The sequence below is a fragment of the Monopterus albus genome, unplaced genomic scaffold, assembly GCF_001952655.1.
Source record: "Monopterus albus unplaced genomic scaffold, M_albus_1.0 scaffold56.1, whole genome shotgun sequence".
NCBI lineage: Eukaryota > Metazoa > Chordata > Actinopteri > Synbranchiformes > Synbranchidae > Monopterus > Monopterus albus.
Window position 1 is genome coordinate 563,770 of NW_018127936.1, and position 20,852 is coordinate 584,621.

Consider the following 20,852-nt stretch of genomic DNA (forward strand, 5'->3'; position numbering starts at 1 on the left):
TTTTTTTAATTCTGTCTCTCAGAGTGGGAATGCACCTACAATGTGAATTTCAGACCCCTCCATGATTTCTAAGTGGGAGAACTTGCAAAATCGCAGGGTGTTCAAATACTTCTGTTCCTCACTGTACCTGCTGTTGAGAGTTACTGTGTGTATCTTGCAGGCACAGACTTGATTGACAGCCAATTAACAACAGCAAGATGCCTCTGTTATGGTTAGTCCCCCTCACCAGGAGGGTGAGGGAGAACTGAGGTTGGACTTAAGACTGCTGACCCAGGTGCTAGTAAAAATGGTGGTTTAATGGTGGGGACACAAAAGGAAAAGAGTCAATGAATACATACAACAGGGCTAAGCAAAGACGGCTGAGGAGAACAGGACGACCAAGGGAGTAGACAGGCTAAAGGCAGGAACCAGGAGAGGAGGAGGATCAGAATGGACAAGGGAACAGACAAGCCAACCAGGAGGGTAGGCGAACGAAAACGGAAATCCACAGCACAGGAACTCTCAGCGTGGATAACAAAAAGAACGTCTAGCTAACCACATGGAAAAAAACAAACTCAAAGATCCACAGCACAGGAACTGTCAGCATGGAAAACAAAATGACGTATAATACATACCACGAAACTATGTATGTTACGGGGTATGCGAGTTAGGTAAGGTAAGGTAAGGTAATGCAAGTTCAGTTAATGCTCCAGTGACCACGGAGCGTCTGCCAGAGGTATGAATAAGGAGGACAGGTAATTATCGGGATGCACCCCAGCTGTGCGCACCGACAAATGAGTCGCTAATTACTGGAATGCAACACAGCTGAGGTGCAGAGCCTGCAGGATCGAGAGAGCAGAGGAGAGAAAGGTGGAAGAGAGGCAGGTCGCGCCGAGTGGACCTGACAGCCTCTCACTGAAAAAAAAAATCTGCAAGGGGTGAGGGCACTGTGGTTGATCTTGGTTCTGAGGCATCCAATGTGATCACAGCCAAAGACTGGAGTTGTTGAACATGGGTCATATCAGTGATTCTAAGTCACTACTTATGATTGTCGATGTTAAGAAGTGTATACCACCAGGACTTCAAATTCTTCCCAGAATGAAAAAAGCAGGCTGGCAAGTTTTGAACCCAGTGCACACTGTGGCCATGAGGCCTAATGAGGTTTCTCGAGCAGCTCTGATGGGAATGGATGCTGAGAATCTGGCATTGCTCATCAACCATCATCCACAACAGGTCTGTGTGTGCATGCACATACGCATGTGCCTGTGTGTGCATGTACAGTATGTAATCATGGCAAAACTCATCGACCACCAGCCTGTGCCAATATGCTTGGTGAACGTTGTCCAGAACCACAAGCAAGAGGACTGTGATGGAAAAAGTATAGTGACTGAACAAGGAAAGGAAATGAGAGAGGATAAAGGAAAGGAGAGATGAGAGGCAGAGAATGAAGTAACATAAAGGAAGGGGTGTAGCAGAAGAAAAGAGGACGAAGGAGGAGGAGGAAAAAAGTAAAAGAAAGTGGTGTCAAGAGAAACAACAAATAACTTTTAAAAAATTCTTATAAAAAAGCTTAACATAATGTCCACCTTCAGTTGGACATTAATAATATACAAGATCAACAAGTGGACAACAATACTACATCTGTTTTGAAGCAGGCCCATCAGAGGCTCTGTTTTGTAAATCAGCTGAAAAAGCCAGGTGTTTCTGGAAAAGGTTTGTGGGACTTTTATAGGGCAGCAGTGGGGAGTATTCTCACTTTTGAGATCAGTCTTAATATGCCTTTTGAGGAGAGGAGAGGAATGGATAGAGTGGTGAACAGGGCTTCAAAAATCATAGGAAGGGATGTACCATTCTTGGAAGACATCTATAGGGCCAAGTTACAAAAGAAGAGCCTAAAGATACTAAAAGATGTGTCCTACCCTGCTAACTGCTTCTTCCAGTTCCTCCCTCTCATAAAAGATTGAGGAGTATTAAGACAAAGACCTGTAGAAATCGCAGTAAAGTATTGAATCAAGATCCAGGTGTAGTAGTTTAGTTAATGAATAGATGGATGTTTTACCTGCTGTGCTCTGCACCCACCTGGTTTTAGCTCAGCCTACTACTCACTTCAACTGTGGCTGGATTGACCTGGCTGCTCCCACAGATGTCAACATGGTCCACGCTGTTACTATCCAATTACTGTAGAAGCTGTGATCTATGCTCACCATTACTCTTAGCCTAATATGTTCCTGTAAGATGTCATTGCTGCAAACCATGTGCATATAAATCTTTACTCCGGATTATAACCTACTGCAAATACCATACTACATTTCACAGAGGTCATCAGTGTTTAGTAAATACCCCAAACTTGCACTCGGACTCCTGCCTGGTTCTCAAATTGTGTTGACAGTATTGCTTTACCCAGGGTTATCCCCACAATGAGGAACCTTGGCCACACCAAGAGCTGGATTCTTGTCAGGGTATGTTTCCTTAGCCTGACCTTCTTTCTCTAGCTGAGACCTGGGATTATTCCTCCTTAATCAGGCTAGCACTGTTGGCTTCTCCTTCCAGTGATCTCACCCTCCAGGCTAGGGGTGGGAAGCCTCTACTGTATCACTCTATACTCAAGGCTTCCACTGTAACTCTTAAATTGCCTGCATTCACACCCAACAGTTTTTTTTTTTGCACTTCTCTAAACTTTTACACAGTGGCTATGCCATGTCCCTCCATCTGTTTCCCCATCAAATTTGTTTTGTTTTAGCTCCTTGTCAAGCTATGACAGAAAAATGCTCAACTGTTATTTTATCACTGTCACTATCCAACAGTGCATTCTCTTTCCACTTCCACATAAGAAACATGCCAAGGACAACTCAAACACATCTTTACACACATCCTCTCTGGACTTTGGTAAAATTCACAAAGAATCATCCAAGTCATCCAAAACTCTACTCCCCTGACTTTTGACTTATGTCATTTCCCATGTACATAGTGTAGCACCCAAGGTCCCATCCTTCCCCAGTTACACTAGAAAATGGTTCGGCTTAAAAGCTTTAGGAGTCTTACCCACAATACATCTCACATAAACTACTGACTACAACCCAGTCAACACTCTGCTCAGCATCACTGGACCTAATGTCCAATCATGGCTTCTCCTCTGCAGCATCCAGGCACACAAACACAAACACACACACAACAAAAACTTATTATAATACACCTCGACTCCATTATTATCACCATTAAATATTCACAGGATGAAAAGACTATAATATCTACAATGTAAACGACTTATCTATACTATCAAATTACTTTGCAAGGTTTACACTGTCAGTTGAACTTTTAAAGAACAAATTTTGTGCTCTTTTTTCTTCAATAATGGAAACCGTGCATCAAGTGTGGTAATTATAACCCAGGGTATAAAAGTGGGCCAAATAACACTGTAATGTTTTGAGTCAAGTGGACAACCCTGCCTATCAACTCCAGGCATTTTACATTGAAGAGTAATGGGAAACGAATAATACTCAATGCAATAGTCCCAAGCTTTTATTCATAAATCAAATATCTTCAGATAAGGAATTTTATTGATAAAGTACAGACTGAATCGTACGATTTCCTTAATATTCTACCAAAAGGTACTTAATACAGCTCCACAAAACAGGCCAAATTTCCCAGAAGCATCTAACATCAGACTTAACAGCATGCTGCCAGTTGAGAAATGGAAACAGACTGGAACAGTGAGCAGCTGTACAAGAGAGACGGTTGTCTGATTCAAAGGCTGTAGGTTGCCAGTGTGTGATTTTTTTCCAAACTGTTTTCTCATTTCTGTGTCAGTGTGTTGCATGATTATTTGCTCTTTTTCATGTGATCAACAAGGATGATGTTGTGTCTGACCTAAGTCTTGCAAAGCAAATGTAAGAGTCTAAAAGAAAGCAATAGCATAGGAGCTTGACAGCTTCAGCTTGATAGGATAGACTGACAAACTGTCAATAAAACTTGTCCTTGTGACAGTGTGGTCAGGACTGTGATACATCATGTAGAGAAGGTTGGAAATTGCAGTATTAGTGTTCTTGTTCATGGCTGCATCAATATTCACACAGATGTATACGCTGATGTATGTATACAAGCTGTGTGTGTGTGTGTGTGTGTGTGTGTGTACTGTTTATATCTGTGAGAGCTGTGAGACTGTAACATAGTAGTGAGAACTGACAGAGCATGAAGCTGATGAAATCCAAAACTCTTTTTCTCTGTCTGTGTATCTCAAAGCCACCCCCAGATGCAGCAGCACACACGTGTGCTGATTGATGATCAATACTCGTACAAGCTCATGCAATTATGTGCTCACACTGTAGCAAGTACATCCACACACAACACACAGAACTAAGCAAACTTTATACATAGCCTCACGAGAACAAACACACACACAGACAACTACCCTCCTGTCATTTGGCCTGGCTGATAAGCTCCTTTCCTGGTTTCTCATCTTGTTCTATGTGACAGCCAAGGAAAGCTGAAACAGTACAGGAAATCTGAAAGGTGGGTGTGATAGAGAAAAAAGAGAGAGGGAGAAATGGAGGTGTAAAGGAGAAGGGAACAGAGGAAAATAGAACAGAATAGGAATCTACAGAGTGAAATAAGCAGATTTTCCCATCAGACGTCTGGGAGGCCTGACGATAATACTGCAGCTGCCACCTGTGTCACCCCACTGAAAAAATAACCGACTGCCCTACTGCAGCCCACACCCCATTCAACAAGACAGAAGGGAAGAGTTCCTCCATGGTACATTTAAGCAGGATATTTAACACCAACTGTTCTGGTGGATCCACTTGGTGCAGTTGTGGCATTATTGAAAACGAGGAAATATGATGTATGTTTGATTGTAGGGAATCACATTTCCCTTTTTTCTGTTCTTTTTTTGGTTTAAAACTGAAATTTACACACACACACACACACACACACACACACTCCAAGTGGAAATACCAGCATAAGAAGTTAGATAAGCCTAAAGATAACACCAGGAACTACAGTTTGCTACTAAGCTATTTATTGCTGCCATTCATATGTTCGTCAAGGCCTATTTTTGTCCTTTTTCAATTAAAATGGCAAAGTAGTTCTTTATTTCTTCCTTTCTTGTTTAGTACCTGAACAAAACAGCTTCCTCCTGAGTGAAGATGGCCTGGATTCTCCTCCTCTCCATTATGTATGTTGTGACAGGGAACACTGATTTTATAAAAAATGTGATTAGTTGATTTGATTGGCTACACCCGTTGCCAGCTCCTGTCACACCTATGTTTTTTTTTCTTTCTAATTCAATCCACTGCACATCTGCAGATTACCAAACACCCTTTTGTCACAGCTAAGTGAGTCTGCCCTGTGAGTTTGGATTGTGGGCTTGTGCGACAGCATGGGCCTGCACTGTGACTCATAAAAACAAACAAGCCCCATTTGGTCAGTTAGCTCTTGACAGGTAACTATTTGTAGAGACACGAAACACAGAAGACAATGTCAATAGCTTTTATAGAGACCATTTCTTTGGTAGATGGTAATTTTGGTGAAAACGATTTACAGCAAAGTCTGTCCAAATCCACAGTTTACAGGGACATTCTTATAAGATATGCTGCTATTAAACCTTTTAAACCTAGCTTTTCAGTGTTGTGAGCACCAATAACGATATTCTATTTACCTCCATTACGACTAAATGGCACCAGCAATGTATGTCACAAAATGTTTTGCAAATAAAACCATGCTGCAATGCTACTACTGAAGCAAAGTTCACAGATATCTTGAGTTATGTGCATTCAGTCTCTACTAACTTTTGGTAAATACAGCCTAGAGTATGTTTTCACTTCTTCTTAAACTGTGCTTTTCTTGTATAAGAAATGTGTATCTGTGACAGTCTATTTTACACATCAAAGCCTGGTATTGATGCATCTCACAGTACTGAGCTCTCCTAACAAATACTGACAGTGTTAATTAAGTAAATATGGTCACTAGAAATATATATTGATGCATAGCAGCTTTACACTGTGAGTGTCTGAGCATACTCTGTGACATACAGTGACATATTTAACTACTGACTGATCTGTACAAAGTGTATGTACGGTTTAAAGCACATTAAAAGATGCTTGTCAAATATTTTACTTTAAGGGGCAATATGCCTGGGCTATTATTTCACATCCTTTGTGTGGGCGGGTAAAACATTTACAGTTATAACAGTGCACTCTCACTATCTGCGAGGTCTATCCTATTATCTATGAAAGCAGGTACAGCCACTGGCATGTGACACAGTTGTGCAGTTGTCATCAGTACTGGTTGAGGTTCAGATGATGCTTGACTGAGAAGGATGCCTCAGTCCACAATATACAGTAAGTGTTTGCACAGTTTCTCTGCTCTTCAATTTCCTTCCCTTATGTGCAAAGAGAGCTGGGGCAATTAACACCTTGTGCTACAACGACCATGAGGGCTTTATTACTATGAACGTAACTCAAACAACACATATTGTACAGTATACAGAAACTCTTCTAACTACAGAGCAGTACATTGTGTCAGACACTGGCACACAACCAAAAATTGATTCACTCAAGAAAGAAATAATGTGGCAACATCATCACAACTCAAAATGAATAAACGCAACCATCTTTTTGAGCCAGATTTCGGGGTAAAAATGTGTCTAAACACAAACTCTGCTAGGATAAGCTGAGGAGAATTGCCATGGTACAGCTCCTGGAAAGAATCCAGAAGAACATAATTTTTACAAACAAGACACATTTTCCAAATGAGGTTGGACATGGAAAATGATTTGCAAAAGTTATTTTGTTCTAATTATGTTTGAATGAACTATTTTTGTTCATAATAATTGAATTTTTTCTCACATAAAAGCCACAAAGATCATTAGCCTACATTCTGCATTAGTATTGTGATTGTTTCTGCACGATGTCCCATTTTTAGCCTTGTTATCGGCAGATACATTAACAGGCAGTATTTAAATTACTGCCCATTGCATAGCAGTTACTGTAGGGTGGTCACAGACCAACCAACCCCACTGGCAAGATTATCTGCAGAGAGCCACAGTACAGCAGCTGCAAATACAAATCAGAGAAAAACAAGCACTGAATAGATTTTCAGTACTTAGAAATCACAAATTGTACTCTATTCAGCCAAAGGTGAAAATGGGAAGGAAAAATTGGACTGGTTTATCTGCTGTGTCACATCTGGTTCAGAAATATGACACAACCTTATTTGAGCTACAAATCTGCCATTCTTTGTTTAATTAAATAATTAATGCGTACAATAAATAAGAACTCTTGTTATTACACTGGACACCTCACAAATAAAATTAAGTAGCTAAATGCTGAATCTCTCAGAAAGATGTAAAAATGTCTGCAGAGAGAGGGGTGAGGAAAGGACTGAGAGAAGAAACAGATCTCTGTCCTTGATAGCCCTTTGGACCGAATCTGATGCTGACTGCTCCTGGTGTTCATGGTGAAATGTGCTGCATATGACGGTACCTGAGGACCTTGAACGTCTGCCACCAACCGTCTCTGTCTGTCTGACTACTTCCTTTCTTATTAAAAAGGAGGACAATCAGCACCAAAAAGAGAACAGAATGAGAAAAGAAGTGACAGAGAGGACAATGAAGAACATGAAAGAATGGTCTTATGTGCATACGCTATACTGATATAAGAGAAAGAATAGGAAAAGAATGTAAAGCGGAGACAGAAAGAAAAGATTTATTCTATGATTAATTATCCTCATTGTATCCTCAAGAAGCGATGAGGAAAGAGAACTTTGGGAACTGGAGGAATACACAAAGACACTGATTAACATACACACTTACACAATCAAGAAAAGCCACAAAAGTTGATGAAAGCTTGAGCAGCAGTGTTTCTCAAAGTTCGGTACATTTCCCTGAAGTTGTGAGGACAGGGCCAAAACAGGAGAAAAGTCACAGCTAACCATTTCAGCTCAGATCGACCGCCTCTCAGTTTATGAGGTTCTTTAATACACACTGTGTGTGTAAACACTTGTCACACAGTCTGAATTTTGTTATCTTTGATGAAAACAAATTAGCCCCACATTCTTATTTTTCATGAGGCTGCCCTGGAGTGTAAAACAAGCTTTACAAATTTGGTATGTGAAGGCAAAAACAGCCCCTGGTAAAGAAAGACAATTTGTTTTTCTGACAATTCCACTCAAACAGAAATGCACACAAAGACAGAGACACACATGCACACTTCTTTAACAGATTGTGAGTGCTCTCCTGCTTGATTTTTGTTGTGAGAGGTACCAAATTAACTATGTAATGAAAACGGCTCCTCTACTTAGAGTCACATACATGTGCAAAGACAAATTATAACAGGACAGACACACATTGGGAAACAGACTAAAATGCTCGATATTAAAGGTGCAGTCAAACAGTTTAACATTTTGGGAAATATTCTTATTTGGGATAAATTAAAAGTGAAATGAAAAGTCTGGTGTCTCTGGTGGCTGCCTGACAACTTTGTGATGACAAATCCAGGGATTAACTTGTCCCAGCCAAAAAACAAGTCACAAAAATAGTGATAAAACCACAACATGCCATGTTTACTTTTCAGGTTTTGTTCAGATTAAGCACACAAGACATAATGTGTTCATGTGGAAGGCATCTCAAAGACTCAAAGGTTTTGTTACCTTTGGACTATGTGGCTAAGTCGTGGTAGCTACATATTTAGCATCAACATAGCCTAATATGGAACAACATAATCTAGGGCTTTGTAACTTCCCAGCATACTGCTGTTAGACTTAACCACACACACACACACACACACACACACACACGGGACATGGCAGCTCTTACAAGCAAGACAAAGCGACAGCAATACTAAGACTCATCCACAGGTATCCATGAATAAGATTCTCCATATATGCTTTTTTCTCATGTGAAACCAACACCACAACCAAAGTGAATGTGTGTGTGTGTGTGTTCAATTGTGTGGGCACAGTTTCCTTGCTCAGAGGGGGAAACATGAGAAACTCCAACAATTTCAGAATTCATGTTGTCACTGCATACCAATATCTGTCAGTGAAACATTCAATCTTTGTGTTGTGTATATGTGTTTGTGTATGCGTGCATGTGTCTTAATATTTTGTCTCTAGGCCATCCGGAATCTGCAGATTCCCAAAGAATAGCTCATCAATATTCATGGGAGTTTATGCTTTCATTAATGCTGCAGCAAATTGTCTCAGATCATACTCACAGCTTGTGTCTGTGTCCATACTAGTGTGTCTCATACACAGAGTGAGTGAGAGTGGGAGAGTTTACACAGAGGGTTGGTGATGGAGAGAACAAAGGGCTAGAACTGCTACAGATGGCCTTGTGTTTCCAGCAGATAAAAAGGAGACTGAAAAAAGAAGGGAAAAGATCATAGAGATGAGGGGAGGAGACGAAAGGAAGTCAAGAGAAGAAAGAGAACAGGGTAAAAGAGAGGAAGAGAGGCTGAGCATAGAGAGGAGGGAACAGAGCTAAGTTCTAAATGGTATCTGTCCTACTTTGGTTTGACTAATGACCCAAAAGTGTCCTCAATGTGTCCTGAATCACCCGAGGCCCTGACAGACCACCCTGTGCTGAGAGTGTGTATGTGTGTCTGTTTCCTCTGACATGTGTGTAAGCATATGAGACGTCTTGCTGTGTGTCTAAGTGTGTGATATACCAGATGTGTGCTCTCTACTGTACACTGAAGTTGTGTATGTGTTCCACCTGCCAGCCAGCTACACACACACCATTCAAAATCAAAATGTGTCCAGGAAAAGAAAGCATACACAGCACAAGTAATGAGTAGAGGTTAGTTAAAGTTAGTTGGTTAAATTTGATTTCAACAGTAAGTCTCACTGAGATCAAGATCTATTTTAGAAGAGAGCCCTCCCTGTAAGGGGTCTTGTTGTATATTAACCATAAATCAACCACAGCTGACATCCTTAAAGTCAAATCTCACATCAGCATTTATGCATCCATCTTCCATGCATTAAAGAAAAGATTCCCAGTGGCTTGACATCTTTCTGCATTTGTGTGTTAGTCCTTCCTACTCTCCATCCCCTTGACACCCATGCATGATTAACACTGTTCAAAAGGGAGGGCTATGACTTAATGAGAGTCATGTAACTGCTTTCATGTGCTAAATGGTGATATGTAGCTCAGAGAACGCATAAACTATTGCATCTCATGTTTGAAACAAGATACCAAACTAGGATCTACTAATGGTAATAATAAACTAACGGTACTGTCTTATATTACAGATATCTCCATATTTTGTTTTACCTCTGGTGCTTGTTTATTAAGAAAATTGGTACATTCTGTGTATGATTTGTAGAAAATGGGTTTGTAGAACGTGCTGTGCACTGTGATGAAGACTAACTGAATAACTGAGCAAAGTGTATGCCATGCAATGTTCATGCTACAAAAACAAATGCTTACTTATAATGAGTAAAGTGTTTGGAAAGAAGAGGTATATTTTATTGTGTGTCAAATTATTTCTTGATAGAATTATAAAGGATGTCATTTTGTACCCATTCCAATTTCAGATGTACCATAGACTATATAAAAATCAACACTACTTCCTGCCGCTATGCAAAAGGCTGTCATTTTATCTTTTTTATCTTTGTGATGCACTTCACAAACAGAATCTATGCAGTAGCGACCAGAGGTGGAGCCACAGTATAATGCCGCCAATCAAAGCTGTCAAAATAACCTAAAATAATCCCCTTTTTATAGCATAAAATAATTGATTAAAAACAAACATCAATCTGCGTGATATGAGCTACCTGAAACAATAGAAATCACCTCTCAGAAAAAACATCTGCTAACATGGAGGGGGCAGGATTTATGGCCTACACTGCAACCAGCCACCAGGGGGAAATTGACTTCTGGGAGCTGTCACGTTGTCCATCTTTACATACAGTCTGTGAGCTGTACCCACATTACAGGTGACGACAGATCATCTTACAGATTATAAATCATTTGAAAACTTACCTCATATCCTATTTATGTTTTCCTTATAAAGGAAAATGTATATTTTCAGGTAATTTAATAATGCCACGTCTGTGGGTGTCAAGCACTTGAAATTTCTCACAGTCTTTAACGTTAAAGCATTTCCCGATTGTACTTTGGCCAATGACGGGTAACAAAACAAAGAAGTATAATGTTGATTATATGCTGTATCTCAACCGTAATTAACAGAGAGAAGCAGCACTGAATAATAATACTTCTATTTTTCTTTTTTCGATACAAATGCTAAAAAAAAAACTGGCTTTAGCTACTGTAGTTTTAGCAAAAACAGGAAATGTGTCTTCTTCTCTGTCTGAGTGCTGTATTTTTCAAGTACAGTAGATTTAAATATGTTTTGCATCTCTTGTGTTCCCTCTGCTGGCATCCTACTGCATCAGTGCTTTCACCAAGTGTAGCTCACCTGTTTTGTTCATCTCCCATCTCCATTTGAAAATAAATGTATGGAAGCCATATTTTCTTCTCTCTCCTTTACATCCTCCTATATACATCTTTTTCTATGCTAATATGTAACTTCAGTGACCTCTGATTACCACAGATGAAGCTCAAACAAACTGTTTTTTTAAATGCTTGTAACATGTTTTTGTGCAAGTGTGGGTGTGTGTGGTTGTCTGTGTCTAAGTGTCAGCCCTGTGATAGAACCGTGACCTGTCCAGGGTGTAACCCTGCCTCTCACCTAATGTCATCTGGGATTGACTCCAGTCCCCCGCAGCTCTATTTAGGATAAGCGGTATAGATAATGGATGGATGGATGGATGTTTTTGTGTGTGAGTAAGTGCCTCCATGTGTATTTGATTTTAGGGGTGTGCACACAGGCACACAGTTATATTATAGCTCTAACTTGTGTAAGAGGCTGTTGGAACTGAATGTTCTCCTAATTTTTTTTTTCCCAGTTACCATGTAATTTGATGTTACTCTAAAGCCTCACTGTAATGTTTACTAGATTTATTTAGTTGCTTGCCATAGAATGAAGTGGGGAAATATCTTTATTTCCCACTTCTAATTTCTTCAAAATTACTGAATGTAACTCTTGGGGATGTCTGTGTGGAAGAGTGGAATGAAGAGGATAATAATATGAATAGTTTTTCGGTGTCTTACAGCTCTTTAGGGCAATATAAAATCTGTTACTAGTCTTAATGGACCTGCCTACATTTCATACAAACGAAACTGGAGAAATAAGAAAACCCCAAAACTCAAACCTTAGCAGAAACATGTCAGACAGTGGCGTGAATTATTGATGTGAAAAAAATATCATCATGAAAGTATGGCAGAAAAATGGCAGACAAAGACAGAGGCACTGTGTGGCACGACAATGAAACATATTGTCACTCTAAAAAAGAATACAAAAAATAAATTAAATAAAACCCAACTTTCAAAATAAAATTTTAAATTATTTTAAAAAAAGATTGTGTTTTCAAGTAGTATGTTTCGCAGAGCTCTGATAGGGGCCTCTCCTCAAAGGCAAACGGCCTTTCGTCTCACTCAGCCTGCAGAATCTCACAAGCATTTGCACGCGCACACAAACAGTGCCTATAAAAAGTGTTCAGTCAGACCCTTTGGACTTTTCCTATGTTACGCTTTACAAAATAACAGAACAAAAAATATAATTAGGCTTTTGTGACACAATTTCAGGAAAGTGATACTTTCATTTGGTGAAAGCAAATCAATATAAATGAATCTAAATGAATAACAAATATAAAAAACAAGATAACACAATGTGGAATTTGTTCCCATTACTACAACATGAAACATCTTTTCACCATAACAGCTGCATCAGAAAACTACAGAGGGAGAGTCAGGAAGAAGTCAATCAGAGTACATGCCCACACAGTCCTCAAAAGGGTAGCTAATTAGACAAAATCATTTAAATCACTTGTGTGTGTGTGTGTGTGTGTGTGTGCTTTAAATATCTCAGTTATTGTGCACTAGCTGAATTTTGTTGCATCACGCTATGTGATTTCTGTCAGTCATCATTCCATCTATCTCTCAAACACACACACTGAATCAACCCCCTTTTTCTTTATACAGTTCTTTGATCACCAGATTGTCCGTCTTACTGTATTGAAACAGGCCAAATACAACATATAAATAGTGGCAGGGTTTAATTTCCTCCAGTGTTTTGTAAAGTGTTAAAATCTAGAACTGCTGCTGGAGAAAGGTTTGAATAGATCAGCTGCTCTTTAGCTGCAGCATGAACAAATGCTGCACAAAAATGCACTTTTATGCCAGTAGTAGTCCAGCAGCGGCATTGTAAAGATTCTAAATGTTGAAGGTGCTGAGCAACAGGAGACCCTGGTTCTGCTCACTCAACCTCACAACTGTGGATAACTACTTGCCGCTATTTATTATTTGTACTATTTTGCAATTCTCTTGTTCACAAAAGTGTAATAGCCATTTTTGATTAAAAGCAGTGTACTCTTACACCAACGGGACTCCAGTTTCCTTTCCATCAGTGCTCATGGCAAAGCTGAGATTTTTGTCCCAATTCTCCAGCTCCTTCTAAACATGGCCTAAATTCTTTTCCTTCCTGACAATCTGTCCTAAATTACCTACACCACTCTTATGGTATTTCTAACAAATGCGCCCTTGTGCTATTCTCAATGCTATTAGTAAATGCGCCTAACAGATATAAACTCTTTTCACTTTTATGTTTTCTGACCTTTTTAAAAACCGCAAATAAAAAGTTAAAACATGGAATGGACTGCGGGGTGTCAGGGTCTACTTTACCTCTCCATTCTTTCTATTCCCCATTCTGTCTCCTCTTGCATGCCACACTTGTTAATGTCTTTCGCTTTGAGAACATTCAAGTCCATATGAAGTGAGTGTGCTGGCGAATGGCAGAGGTGCATGTGGCAACTATGGGCTTTTCAGCTGATGAGCTGCAGTTTGGGTGGGTGCAGCTATGGCTTGTGGGTGGGGGCATCATAAAATAGTAAAATAAAAAGAGTATGTTGCTACAGCATGTGCCAAAGGTTCAAACCGATGCAGGGCCAAAAGACAAAAAACACCTGGACCTGTAACAGTAGAACAGGCTCTCTTAGACTGACAGATCAAAGGTGTCTGACAGCTAACCTGTCTGTTTATCTACACATCTCCCCATCATCCTGCTCATACATGCTGGCCTGCCTGCTCTCACACTAATTCATCCATCATTCTCTTTAGCCTTACCCTAATTAATAGCTCTTGCCAACCTGCTTTGCTCTCACTTTCTCTCATCCATCCATCACCCTTGCTGGCCTGCCCAGGTCATTACCCAGTGTGATGACAGTTTTGTTGCACTAATTAGCCTAATTATAGTTGTCAATTATAACCTGGTCCTCTGCAGGGACCCTGTGATCCTACTGTGACTATCTGACCTTGGCCATTGAGTGTGCACATGAATGTGAAACTTTTGTGTCCATGGCTAACTTGAACACTGCACTACACTCCTCCAGTTCTACTATAATTCCTTTATTTGCTTGTATTTCAGTTTAGTTGTATTTATTTTCTCCGTTAACTAGCTTGTCTCGTTTGTTCTTTTTCCTGCTTTCATTCTTTCCTGCCACACCTGTCAGCTTATCTTTACATCCCCGATTTGTGATTAAAATAAAGAATAATTTCACTTTACTGTTTTGCCACTTGTCCATTCGGTTCTACTTTGATCTTTACTGCTGTTGTTTCAGTTTATATGCTCTCTAACCCAATCTGTTTCATTTTAAGGACCACAGTAAAAATAAGCTATGAATGTCCAGTTCCATTTTATTTCACTCCATAAAGGACTATCAGTGTAACACACCCTTTGCCAGCTGTACCAGAGTCCATAAGCTCCCAAGCAACAATAAGTGCGAACAGCTTAGTGCATTTTTCATGTACAAATTGGCCACGTCATTCAATGGACATGGTTAATTTGGGTCTCTGAACGGTTTTGTTCTTGTTGTTCACATGTCTGTTTTAGACACAAGTTAACATGTCAACAAATACATGTCTATGTCTTGCTGTACTCACTATTTAGACTACTAACAAGGTCAAAATAACCACAATACAAGGACCTAAAAATCATTTATCAGAAGGTAAAAACTGGACAGGACAATGTGTCAAAGTATAATGAAATTTAGCTGTTTTATGAGCAATAAATGGGCCTTGCCCATTTGTCTGAAATGTAAAAGAGAGAAGAGAGCCACTACAGATGAGGAGTTCATGTAAATGAGGTAGCACCAGGCAAGGTGTAATATGGTGAAAATGTGATCTTTGTGCTGCAGACACCTTACCAGTCTGTTCTAACAGATATGTGGAGCTACTGGATAATAATGCTAAATGAGAATAAATACTTTAAATGCTCTCTAACCAGCAGACAGAATTAGATTAGATGAAGGTTTAATGTAGTTAAGGCATGAATTAATTCTTCTAGTCCTTTAGACAGTATGAAAACCTTTCATTTCAGTCTTATACTCATGTAAGGGTAACACGACTAGATATACATTAAAAAATAAAATAAAATGGATCAGTGGGTTACTCTGACAACTACTGTAATTTTCTTTTTCATTTTCTAAAAGCATTTTCATTTGCAGTAAGATGTGATACTTCATAAAAAAATCCTTAAATCCTTTTAGTCATATGGAAGTTTACAAAATTGTGTAAACAGCTTAAATAAACTGCTTCACTCAGCCAGCAATACCATGTAACACACGCAGTAATTAGGTTTTACTTAACTGCTGATAATCAGCAACTGCATATGCAGTTTTGATGTGGATTATTGTATTGCAATATAAAACAAATACATTAAATACACTTAAGAGATATTGAATGTTTCCACTCAACTTACAAATGAGCATCATTTCTCTTTGGCTGCAGATTTGTGGTCCCATATGTACAGATTACTCTACACTTCTCACACTAAAATATTACTTCTTCTGGAGTATTATACTATTATCTGGTGAGCTGTTTTACCCCTGTGATTGAGAGCCTCTAATTGTATTTAACACTTACTCTGTGGATTCAATAGTGTTGTTTTGGTTTTTTACTGTCTGTATGTTGAACTCTGAACTTTAATTTCTGCACAGGCAATTTGAAGCTGGTCTTTTATTCTGTTTGCTTTGAAATAGGCCGTTTACTGGCAGTATTTTCACTAATCCTCCATCGTTCATCTGTCTGTAATGGAATTTGTGTGTGGTAGCTGTTTTTTTTTATGATGATTTATGTGATGAGGTATGTGAGATCTGTACACTGTATCAGTCTTTATTAGAAGATTCCTGTCTAAATGTCTGGCACCTTTTCCTTTCCTTTATTTTCTCCACATTTCTGTTTCTCTTCAATTTTGCCTTTTATTTGCTCTCACTTGGTCTCAAATCCCATGCAACCACCCACCATCTCTCTGTGCCTACTGTATCCCTTCCTCATTCACGTTCTCTGCATGTGCGCTGTTTAGACCCCCCTCCATCCCTCTCTCCCAGGCATCTTTCTGCTTTAATGAAACAGATGTCCCTTCATTAATAAAGACCTGGCTGGCCTACCACAGTAATAATGGAATGAGCAAGTGTGCACAAAAGAGATGGGGTGGGGATGAGTAGAAAAAGAAAAATACTTAACATGTAAGTGTGTGTGTGTTAAGATACCAACCACAACACATAACACAGTCTCCTTTTTCTCTCCCTAAGCAAACACACCAACATGCGGCACACTGACTCCTGAGAATAGCCTGGCCCTGTTCAATTCTCTTTTGTATGAAGTGTCTGACTGTTACTACAGCATGTGGTACCACAGGATTTCCAAGCCTCTGTAAGTCAAACAAACAATAAACTGGAGAATCATTAGTCTAAAATGGGAATGCTATGCTATATAGTACCATGAATGTCAAATAAAATGCTTGAAATCATTTTAACTGCCCAGCTAAACTAGAATGCCCAGAATTTGTAAACATAACCAGAGTGTATACTGGAGGTCGACGCACAGCGGGGATCCCTCGTGCTCGGGAAAGTGTACTGTAGCTAAAGGAAGTGCTTGGTTAGTTTCAAGGAGAGTTTAAATAGCTTCCTGTTGTGCTCTAAGGATAATCTCACATCTTTCCCCCTTGAGATCTCCACATGCTAAGACAAACCAGCTGCTGTCCCACTGTCACACACCAACACAAACTCTTCTCAGATATGGACACCAATACACACCTTCACATACATTAGCATCGCACCCCACATGCACACATGGGTACACAATAATTGCCCAGTAAATTATCTGTTAAAAGCTCAATGTGCTGTCTAGTAATAATAGAGCTCAAACAATCAAATTCATTTAAAAAAAGAAAAAATTAAAAAGAAAAGTTTAAAAAAAAACAGTACAGTGACTGAACATATAACAATCAACCTGTGAACATAGCACAAGGTGCAGTTGGAGGTGGGGAGTGAATGGACACTGAAGGCTTTGAGGGTCATTGCACTTTCAATGTAATGTTGTGTGCCCCTCAGTTATTACCTCTCTGTGATCCACCAGAACTCTAAAGGAGAGAATCGGATGCCTCCGCTCTAGTTCCAAAGAGCGGCTTACTGGCTTTGTTATTTTCTGAAAGCAGACTACCATTTTTCTGTGTTTGGTGCATCACATTGTTCTATTGTTCTTTGATATCTGTCACATCCAGGCAGCAAGACATCCTTTATCTAATCATCAGCACTGCAAAATACATGTCATGCCATTAGCCAGGGGCAAATCTTTTTGTTCTGTCTTAACATCTATGCTGCCACACTGGAGACAAACCGAGTGCCAGGGCCTACCTCTCAGTGGTGATTCCAGCAGAGGCTGATTCATGCAGCTTCAATCCGATTATGCTAACAATCCTACACAGTCTCTCTTCATTAGATCGTTTGCCCAGAATTGTTCTGTGTCTTGACTGGCCAATTTAAACACAAAACCAGACTCGCTGTGATAACTTCCTACAATATATGCTAATGTACAAAGTGTAGACATTATCAGCCTAAGCTTGCCATTGAACACCTGATGAAACTGCACCTGATGAAAATAGATCATATGAAATGGCTCCGAATCCACTAGATGACAAACAAGTACTAACTACACAAGTCACACAATGCCCTTTATTTTGTACCTCTGTTAACAGTGTGGCCTTCTTTATTATACACTTAGGGGGATATTTACTAATGGTTTGCAGCTCATTTCTGGTGCTAAACAGGGTGTTCATATTTAGAGTCGCAGTGGGGTTTTGCAATGGAGAAACAGAAGAAAAGTGGCACCATAGGAATTTGGGTCTCATGCAATATGTACTTTAAGGCATTTCCAGAGAAGAGAAAAGAAATTTATACAAATACCCTCAGCACCTGATTTACCGCTGCTTTGAGAGAGGAAACCGTAGCTGAAATTTAACGTTGGGAGAAAGCAGGTATACAATTTGCAGCACTGCTGTCAGAATGGCAGCTGTTAGTCAACTGATATCTCATCAGAGTTAAGAATATGTTTGAGGAGGGAGAGGGTGTTTGTAAATTGCATCACTTGCCAGAGGAGAATGTGAGGGACTTTTACAGGCTTTCTGGCCAGGCCATGCTTCAATTACTAAAAAAAATAAAAGATGATTTGACTGGCAGGAGACTACGTAATTGCTGCTCTGAAATATGTTTGTTGATTTCTTCAACCATATTAAAGTTAAGTCGTTGTAAACACTCTTTGTCCCTCTTGGTCCATCTGTGCACAGTACAGGCACATCCTTACCAGTTGAAGTGAATTCAAATTAACACAGCTGCGGCTGTGCTCATTTACATCCTCAGTGTTAGTAAATATGCCACTACATTTCAAAACTGCGGTGCAGCAATATATTTCACACTTGATGGTAATTTGTGACAGGTTTAGTAAATATCCCCCTTAGCATCTTTGGCCCAAACAATAATAAATAGCTACACTGATACATCTGATAAACATACTGATGCTGCATGATGTGCAAAGTGCACTTCACCAACAAACTTAAATGTAGATACAAAGACAAATTTGTCTTGAGATGACATAGGACACCCAACTCCGCCATCATGGCAATGTAATCTCAGCTATGCAAATCAGTTGCCATCACTCCAAATGGCCAACCTGTGGCTTCACTCAGTATGAATTACCTGTAGACAAGTAGTTAGAAATGAATTCATTTCTACAAATCAAAAAAGATTCTTGCACAACAGACAACAAATGATAAATACTGAGTAAATATATCTGTAAATCTTTTAATCTAGAAAACAAAAACATTTTTAATTGACCAGTATTAGTATGGAGCGTGTTAAAGAGAATCAGATTTCAAATCAGCATTTTATTCTGTTGAAGTTAAAAACTACCTACTTCAATCTTTGCTCAAGTCAGTGAACAGTGAAAATAGTGTCTCAATAGTCTAAAGTGGCGGTCTTGGTATCGATCACTGTCTTCATTCTTTTTCCTCTCTTTGAATGCATTCTCACACATGTTGTTAGATTATGTAGATGGAATTTGACTTCCATCTCTGAGAGAAGAGAGGAGACTTGGCAGAGGGAGTGAGAGCCACTCGAGACGAGTGAGACCTACACAGAATGAGATTGCTTCAGAATACACCCATGAGGTCACATTTACCATAAGGAAGGTAAATCAAATGTTCAGCTGTCTTGATTGGAAAGAGAAACAGGCTAAGCAACCAGTGATTATAAATGATGGATAGATGGCAGATGGCACATACAAACCTGGGCCAGTTGTCAGCTTATCCCTTCCTAGAGGCTGATTTGACCATTACATAGTCTATGGCCTGCCAAACTAAATCATCCAATTAAAAAATACTGGAAATCTAAAAAAGAATGTACAGTATTCATATGGACTTCAAGTCTGGTTTATTTGATGGCATCGTTCAAAGAGAAATCAGTTTTCAGACCCAGGTTTGTATGACTCAACCCAGACATCCATACCTGTTTCATTCCTTCGTCATATGCTGCTTTACTGCTTCCAGACAAATGAGGGTTGGTCGTGTGGATGGAAAAAACATAAGAGAGGACACAAAAGAGATGGTGTAATGAGACAAGTGAAACACAATAACACACGCAAATAAATAATAGCACATGGATGAACATATATAGGGAAGGCACAAAAAGCAGCATGGAGATGTGTTTGAGTGGATACGAAACAACATGGCTAAATGTGGTCACAAAAATACGCACAAAATTGAACACGCAAAGCGTATACAGAGTGAAAATCAGATGCTTTATATGCACTAAATAGGAGGAAGAGGAATGCATTTGTACAATATGTTGACTCATGCAAAAGCGAGTATGAAGAGTAAAGTTACTGAGAACTGAAAATGAGAAGTCATAACAAAATGTTCAGCTGAGTCTAATATTTTAGCTTCAATATATGGCACTAGAAAATATATTAAAAGTGCCTAATGACACACTCAAAACATAACACAATTCAAAAATCAGCTGTATACACACAGCCAGTTGGAAAACAGCAGTACCACAGACACTGAGACAATAGTTGGTCTCAAAGCAGCAAAGTGTGGTGATTTTCAGAGCAGTGTTCAAGAGCCTGTGTTCTTGAACTTGTTTACGCCATGCAGAGCCAATGCCATGAAGAGATTACATGTGACAGTCAGAGAGCCATTAGAGGTCTGTGTGTGTATCACAATTCTTTCAACAACAGTAAGGTCTGCTTCAGTTAGAGCTGATGTGTGTTTCCATCCACAAACCTACAATATACGAACACACATCCGCTCTGAAGAACCTGCATGCATATGGTTATGGTAGTAGTAAAAAATGCATCAGTAGTAATTCATAAAAGAATATAAGACAAGACCGTTGTAGAGTGCCAGTAAAAGTGCTGGTGATCTGAGAAGGGAAGTGAGGAAGGAAAGAAAGACCACCCATGAAAGGCAGCAGCACTTTGAGAA

The 20,852-nt window shown here is 39.5% G+C and overlaps 1 protein-coding gene across 8 annotated transcripts in view; it reads right to left on the bottom strand.

The window, feature by feature from the left end:
• The window catches only part of ccser1 (coiled-coil serine-rich protein 1), a 108,323-nt gene that overhangs the window by 8,214 nt on the left and 79,257 nt on the right, over positions 1-20,852 (bottom strand). For 2 of the 8 annotated variants that reach the window (XM_020602449.1, XM_020602452.1), the window contains 2 exons: positions 19,876-19,906; positions 19,210-19,500 (listed from right to left, as the gene is read on the bottom strand). The exons of 2 other annotated variants lie outside the window; for them this stretch is intronic. In XM_020602449.1, the coding sequence (XP_020458105.1) occupies positions 19,881-19,906 (26 nt within the window). In that variant the 3' untranslated portion in view covers positions 19,210-19,500; positions 19,876-19,880. Of the gene's footprint in view, positions 1-19,209; positions 19,501-19,656; positions 19,758-19,875; positions 19,910-20,852 lie in introns of those variants that run through there. 4 more of the 8 variants (XM_020602450.1, XM_020602453.1, XR_002275149.1 and 1 more) reach the window with 3 other exon arrangements.